This window comes from Centroberyx affinis, unplaced genomic scaffold (assembly GCF_046629955.1).
Source record: "Centroberyx affinis isolate AG114_WGS23_722 - 3 ecotype Tasmania unplaced genomic scaffold, CSIRO-AGI_Caff_v1 ptg000713l_1, whole genome shotgun sequence".
Taxonomy (NCBI): domain Eukaryota; kingdom Metazoa; phylum Chordata; class Actinopteri; order Beryciformes; family Berycidae; genus Centroberyx; species Centroberyx affinis.
This window is the reverse complement of record NW_027279330.1, coordinates 265,994-273,978: the sequence shown is the minus strand read 5'-3', so window position 1 is coordinate 273,978 and position 7,985 is coordinate 265,994. Positions and strand designations below refer to the sequence as shown.

At 43.1% G+C, this 7,985-nt stretch overlaps 1 protein-coding gene across 1 annotated transcript; it reads left to right on the top strand.

Moving 5' to 3' along the window:
- The first annotated feature begins 960 nt into the window (after positions 1-960).
- On the top strand, positions 961-5,939 carry LOC139644161 (probable phosphatase phospho1). Its single transcript, XM_071519542.1, has 2 exons — positions 961-1,019; positions 2,501-5,939. Exon 2 carries the CDS (start codon positions 2,541-2,543, stop codon positions 3,318-3,320), a length of 780 nt encoding a protein of 259 aa, XP_071375643.1. The 5' UTR covers positions 961-1,019; positions 2,501-2,540; the 3' UTR covers positions 3,321-5,939.
- Positions 5,940-7,985: the final 2,046 nt, after the last annotated feature.

The window sequence follows — 7,985 nt, the reverse complement described above, 5'->3', positions numbered from 1 at the left end:
TACCACTGAAACCTCTCCTTCAGTTTCTAGGCTGTCATGTTTTCATATGGTGATAACACTATGTTTCTCCCTATCAGCCAAGCACATGACTCGCAGGTCTTATCTTGTTCTTGCCTCTCCAAGAATTTGTGCAGCCTGTTGTATTAGCACATACTTTGCAGATTTCCTGTCTGGGTGAATGTCCGCTGGTTAACCCTCCAACTGGCTGAAACACATGCCAATCTTCTACTTCTACCACTGCTGACTCAGGCCAGCAGAAATGCTTCCATGTATTTTTAGATTAACATTTTGAGCAGGAAGCAAAGGAACCACTTGTGTTTTTCAGTAGCCTATTGCAGTATGCATGACTCTATATGTGTCTCTTCCACAAGCTAGAAAACCAGGTCAATTATTATTATAATTGTTGTTGTTGTTGTTGTTGTTGTTGTTGTTGTTGTTGTCAGCCTACTGCTAAATGTCCATAGAAGAGGAATTCTCCATAGAAAGTTGCTAGACTTCATAGGGACCAAGATGGCTGGCACTGAATTATGGTACTCGCTATGTTTCATTTGTAGACAATGGAAAAAGCACCTTCAACATATCTATCATTGAAATTTATAGATAAATGAAGCCTTTTCCACGTTAAAACATCAATTTGACGAGGTCTGAAATTGTGAAAATACCCGTTTCCATGGCAACATAATCAAACATTCTGTGGCAGTCATCTGACGGGAAGTAAATGATAGCAGTCTGCCGTGAAAATTTCATTTTGACAAAATGCTACAGATTCTTCATTTTCTCTTTGGCAGCTACTATGTATTAATTAAAAAATCGTTGCAATGTTCGTCGATGATGGGTTTTATTTTGAAAGAACTGGCCGGACGTGCTGTGTTGCTGCTGTCTGACTTGACTCGGTTGTCTTAAATGGGAATGCCCTCTCCGGTTCTGAGGGAGTCTCCTTTAACAATCTTGCCGCGTCACTGGGATGCGGTTGCCGGAGCCGGGCACCTACCATCCCCGCTGCTCGCATGCCCAAACCGGTAGGCCGAGATATATATTTCTGTGTTATTCTCTATAGCTCTTCTTTCTCTGTCTCCGTGTGTGTGGTTATTTTACTATTTAATTTTGCCTTTTGATCTTTGCCGCTTAAGCAGCCCGACAGATTAATGAGTTGTGAGAGAGCCGCGCTAATGACTTTCAAGGGTAACCTCTCATACAGGAATAGCTCTCCCGGTTTAAAATTAGATAGCTTAGTCTGTATATATGCCCTATTAGTAAGGGAGCTGCCGCGGGGAAAGAAGCGTCACTTGTCATAATGCGTCGGTGCAGCCAAACGGTAAGACATTTACGCAGACGCTGTATTGACCACCAAACAGCCCTTGTGGCCCGGCTGGTCTTATATTATCACACTATCGTAAGCTACTTTCTGTTACACTTTCTTGAAGGCTATTGACGGGATAGGCGTCAACCAAACCCCTATGGTGTAACGGTATGGATTTACACAGCTTTCATACAGGCCGTGCTGCTTAATCCAAACGGCCTGTCAAAAACTAGGTTAAGAAATGGCATGGCTGCTGCTATACATCAACCTCCTGAAATGAACATGCGGTAACCAATGTGAAGCCTTCTAGGGCATATAGTAGGTATAGTATAGTATAGTACCTACATTTTTCCTTTTAATTTAATTTTTACATATATATAATATATACCCCATTTTGTATATACAGTATGTAGGCCTACATACCAAAGCTATATGTAACATCGGTATAAGGGGCTTGCATTCCCACTCAGTTGCTCCACTTATGGTCAAGATATGCAGTGATGTAACAGCTATAAGTCCAACCCTCTCTCCTCACTCAAGTTACAGCAAGCCTGCAACAGTGGAAGCTTTGTGCCTGAAACATATCTCCTATATAAATATGGCACCGCTCCGAGGTCTGGCCTATGTGTATGTGCTCTTTCCCCTGAAAGGAATGAATAAATGTCTATGTGTGAGTACTGGAAGGTCGCCAGCAAGTTTGAGCTGTTCATTGGTATGACTGTGAAGATAATTATGTGTTGCATAACAGAGGTTGCTGAAGTGATTTAAACATTATTCAAGCTTTATTTAGAGAAAGTCTGATATTTCCCTGAAATGCACATGGGTTTCTTTGAGGTTGTTTACTTCAGCCAAGTGTACTGCACATCCTGTTTGTTCTGTGTTCCTTTTGTTTAATTTAAACTGTATATCTCTAACTTTCCTCTTATAAACATACATTTCCCCTACAGCTTATGACTTAATTATGAGTAGTTATAAATACTGATCTTTTCCTCTGCCCTGGTTGGTCCAGTGCTGCCGTTTAATTGAATTGCTGACTAGTTTGGTATCATGCCAACAGTCTATTTTTTTTTAGAGTAGGCTATAGTAAAAAACAAAGGATGTTGCAGATGATGCAGTGTGCTGCTCAGAATCCATTATCCTTCAAAAAGAAACAACTAAGACCTTTATTCACTGACGGTGTTTTATTCCTTCCCACCTTAGAGAAGGGCAAGGTACCATCCCATTTCTTCACACCCCAGACATGGCTGCTCCTTCAAACCTCTCCCACACCGCATCACCAGCCCAGCGCTTTCTGGTCATCTTCGACTTCGATGAGACCATCATCAATGAGAGCAGCGATGATGCAGTGGTGCGTGCCGCACCGGGCCAGCGGCTCCCTGATTGGCTGAAGGACTGCTACAGGGAGGGGCACTACAACGAGCACATGCAGCGGGTCCTGGCCTACATGGCTGAGCAGGGCGTGTCCAAGGACTCCATCCGCTCAGCGGTGGAGAAGATCCCGCCCACGCCCGGCCTCCTGGCCCTCTTCCAGTATCTCCTGAGCCACCAGCAGGACTTTGAGCTGGTGGTGGTCTCCGACGCCAACATGTACTTCATCGAGACATGGTTGGAGCACGTTGGGGCGCTCCACCTTTTCCGGAGGATTTTCACGAATCCGGCCAGTTTTGATGCGTCTGGCCGGCTTGTGCTGCTCCCCTTCCACTCCCACTCGTGCTCACGTTGTCCTGAGAACATGTGCAAGCAGGTGATCCTGCGGGAGTATCTGGCGCATCGTCAGGAGGAGCGCAGTGGTGCCCCCTTCCAGAGGGTATTCTATGTGGGAGACGGGGCCAATGACATCTGCCCCTCTCTGGCTCTGGGGCCCCGGGACACAGCCTTCCCCAGGAGGGACTTCCCCATGCACAGGCTACTGGTGGAGATGCAGCTGATCCAGCCAGCCAACTTCAAGGCCAACATCGTTCCTTGGGCCAGCGGCGAGGACGTGGTGGACTGCCTGAAGAAACTAATGGAGGAAAGATGAGATGTGTGTGTGTGTGTGTGTGTGTGTGTGTGTGTGTGTGAGAGAGAGAGAGAGAGAGAGAGAGAGAGGACACTATAGCAAAGGCGCACCGACCCCAGTCCTGCAGAGCTGCAGGATATGCATGATTTTATCCCAGCCATACTTGGTACAGTGTATAAAGATGTAGCCAAGTAGTGTGCATAGATCTAGTTGAATCACTTATTTTAATGCTAGCCTGGTATCAAAGCCTTTTACTTACTTGGATCAAAGTTATGTAACAAGACATGCTCACTGTTGCGTTAAAGTGTGTATGCAGCATTAGAACAGGACTCACATTAGAAAATGAATAAGGTCTATGATAAATATGATCAGGATCAATGATGGAGATATACAGTATTAATGATGCGCTAAGTAAGTCCTGGTTCTAAAGTTTGCTCAAAATGCTGCAGATCTTCTCAACCAAAGTTGTGCCCAGTGTGAACTTAATTATAATCCAGTGCAGTCAGCCCATGATCACACACCATCCCCCTCAATATGAATGTAATTTGCTTTAGATTTTACTAACTCACTGTATCTGACATTTCTTAGCAAACTATAATTAGGTGGGCTTGGATTGTGTCACATGTGAGAGAGCGGTGACTCTAAAGAGGCAGAGAGTGACAGCTTTAAACTCTTCCGTCCTCGGGGGTCTCTATGTTGACAGGTTTCCTTTCAAAACCCTGCACTTACACACTTTCAGTTATTCATCCAGGGCCGTGACGAGAGACAGATGAGTAGGATCAGGTGTTATAGCACTGTCAGGGACAAAAGGCCACACATGTAGAGTCCCTCAGGACAAGGACAGAAGAGCACAGGGATAAGGTGACAGAAACTCACACACACACTACCTGTGGAGGACGCTCTGGTGCACACACTCACTACCACTTGTTACTGATACCTAATCTAGGGCCTGATTATACAACTGTAATGTACACCAACATGAGAGCCAGGCCTGTGCCCATACACCTGCACTGTGGCCCAACATTATACCCTGCAACTCTGTTTGAACACTGGCAAATAGTGTTCACACATCTAACACAAAGTACTAACTTCAGATTTCAACAAAACTATTTCCTAGCAGCCAGTCTACCTGTAAAGTCCAAGTCAATATTGACATTAGCTAAGGGTTAATTGTCATTTTCTATGAATAGGCCAACCTCTTCATTATGATTGTATTTATTCCAAGTTAAAAGAAAGATTTAATAGGAGTGAATAGTTATGAGTGTTTCAGCGTCTTTTTACATTTGCGACTCAACATGTAACCTCATACGGCTCACTGAATTCTTGACAGAAAATGGAACATTAAGATATACTGATAAGATATACTGATGTACTTGTGTTCACTGAGTACGTTTCCGAGCACACCGATATTCTGTTAATATTCAGGATAAATGTAGAGTATTCTGTTTTGGAGTTGCGGCGTGTAAATGTCCCATCCTGGTTTGTCCTGGTTTGTGTTTACAATAACCTGCGTTAGTGAAGTTATCCTGATTTTGGGAAACCAGACACTTGGGATATACCGATACAAACCATCAGGCATGTATACATCTGTTGACTTGCAGCCTGTGTAAGTTCAGTTTCCATGTTAATATTTGGCATATTCTGCTAATGGCCTTTAGCAGAATACTATTTTTGCTAGCAACCAGAATACTGTGCATGTAAACACTCATTGATATTCATCCAGTCTAGTAATTTTAGGTCAATGGTAGTATGTGTTTTGGAATAATTTAGTATTTTAAATATTTATAACAATACACATCAATTTGAAATAACCTTCCTCAGTCCATTACAGCTAACCATAAGGAATATGTGCTAAGTGCTGTTAATGAAGGCATTTAAGGGAAAATGATAATATTAAGGTTGTTGATTAATTGATTACATACTTCTAGCCATAGCGAACAACATAACGTTGTACAAATACTGGAAATTTCCTTCTACCAGTGTTTAATTTGTAGTTTCTCAGGGAGAGAAGAAAGTGTTAACAAGCAAACATAGCAATAGGTATTAATAAAGATATGTTTATTTGCACTTTCAAATTTGCTGCTCTAAGAACAAAATATTCATTTGTGATGAAAAATATATATATATGTTTATGAGATGTGTAATCAAGGCAGCTGGAATTCGACCCCATGCCATAGTGTCTGAGATCAATAGCTGATAAATTCATGTTTTGTGACTAGGAGACTAAGGTTCGGAGAGCTTTAGGCTTTATGGTGCTAGAATTGTCAAAATGTAACAAGGGCCCTTACTTTTACTTGAATTGCCTGTGTATCTGTAAGACTTACATGGAGTTTTGTGCAATAATTAGCGCCGTGTACTTGACATGATGGTGAAGAGAAGGAACACTTAACATGTTTTCAGCAGCAGTTCCTGGTCTGTTTTAGCTATGCTAAATGCCCCCAGATTACCAAACTAAAGTGTTTTATGATGAACATTTTTAAATAGTATTATGGCCTCACAACAACCAAGTACAATAATGTGTTATCAGGACTCTAAGCTGAGCTAATGTGCTACTTTTTTTTTTTTTTTTTTCATTTTTGTGTGTTTTGCTGTATCTTGAGTGTATGTGTCTTTAATCAAAAATGAGATCATGTGTGTACTACATCATTGTAACAGGAATATAAAGCCATTACCTGATTAATCTGTTTCTGTTGTGTGTGTGTCATAGTCATGCTCCTATTCTACTCCCCCACCAATTTCCCCTTAGGGACCAATTGAGCTCATCTTACCTTATCAGTTGGTTGTGTAGAGTCACACCAAGATACTTGGTGTTCTGGGAAGGAGTCAACGTGTTCTCGCCAATAGTGATGCCTGGGGAAAAGATTAAGGTGGTGAGATCCAGCTGGAGGCAAAATGAGGTGCACACGTCAACCTGAGGAAAGAAAGGAAAAGCACAGCACTGGCATTGCAATGGTAGGAGAAGTTGTGAGATATGAAGATCAGGCCAATGATCTAATTTAGATGAGTTGGCCCAGGTCTGAGCCCTGAGGGACTCCAGTGGAAAAGGTGGACACAGAGTATTTTTCCAGGCTACCTGATGAGAGCGGTCCAACAGGTGGGAACAAAGAACAAACCATGAGAGAGCGGACCGACGGACCCCCAGCTCATTAGGAATGGCAAGGAGCATCTGGTGGTTAGAGTTATACAGTGGTTAGATCTGGGAGGATGAGGAAAGAAGACAGAGAAGTAGCTCTAGCAGGGCGGAGTGTTTCAGAGACAGGAGTGCAGTCTCAGAAAAATTGACCATTTTTAGGCCAGGCTGGTTTGGGTAAACAGGTTATTCTGTGACAGAGGTGGTTAAAGGCAGCATGTTCAATAGTTTTGGAGAGAAAAGGAAGGAGTGATACTGGCCTGTAGATTTTGATGGCAGATCGATCGAAGGTAAGTTTCTTGAAGAGTGAAGGCAGACGGTGTGCAGCCAAATGACAGAGATGAGTCAATCATGGTGGTCAGGAAGGGAAGCAGATCAGCAATCATGGTCTGGAGGTGGGAGGAGGGGATGAGGTCAAGACGTTCTGAATTTCTGACTGGGGAGTGAGGATAGAGAAATATCAACTCAGTGTCATAGAGAATAGAAGATAAGTGCGTGACTAACTTATGAGGAGGGCTAGATGGTAGCTGGGAGAAGGAGCCTCGAATGATGAGTAGGTGACAAGTATAAGGTTGATGTAGCAGCAGAGACAGAAGCAAAGAGAGGAGAGGAAAGACTGAAAGTGGGAGAAATCATCCAAAAAGCCATGTGCCGCTCTCTACCAGCTGCCTAAGTTTCAGTTCACTTCAGACAGTCAAGGGGCAAGTGGAGACACTAGGGCGGGTCTAGAGGAGAGTGGAGGAGAGAAATGTGGAGGTGGACAGAGACAGGAAGGAGTCAGGGGTAGGGAGCGAGGAGCGGACAGAGGCGGAGAGGAAGGAAGGACGGCGGGACGGCAGGTTACACCAAGCTGCGATGGTGGGATAAGAGACTAATTTAGAGGGGGAGAGGGGAAGGAAATAAAATGGTGGTTAGAAATATGAAGAGGGGTTACAGAGAGGTTAGTCGTGAAGTGGGCTCTAGAGAAGAAGGGATGCAGAGAGGGTGAAAAGAGGAAAGGAAAGAAATGAGTAAAGGGTGTCCCATCTTTAGGCAATGTGCAGAGAATTGTCGAGTTCTTCTAAGAAGTCATCAAGTGGACTTATAGGGAGCAATGAAGGACAACAATATCAAGGGGGTAGAGTGAGTTACAGTGACAATATGGAATCCAAATGAGGAAACAGACACACGTGAGAGAGGAGGAACAAGAATTTTCCACACACTTTAAAACAGATCCTAGATCCCTTGAATCCCAGCAACTACAGGCCAAACTTCAATTTTCATCAAGACTATTAGAGAAAGTTGAGGTTGATTCAAGGCTGTACTTTCCCAAGAGTAGGATATGCGCACAAATTGACCAAACTCAAAGAAGAATTTAGCAAAATATTTTTCTGGCATTGAGGCTCAGATATTAAGTTTTGCCATTTTTCCAAAATTCTTTAGCAGCTGGTGTAAGCATAATAGACTTCAGAAATATAAGACCTTCCTTGAATAGGAACAATCCTCAACAAAATCATCATTATACTGAAAGTGGCCACATATTAGGGTTTTACTGCAACAAATAATAAACCTACGTC

What these genes read in the sequence shown, in the direction of transcription:
- LOC139644161 (XM_071519542.1), top strand. Translation starts at nt 2,541, where the DNA reads ATGGCTGCTCCTTCAAACCTCTCCCACACCGCATCACCAGCCCAGCGC.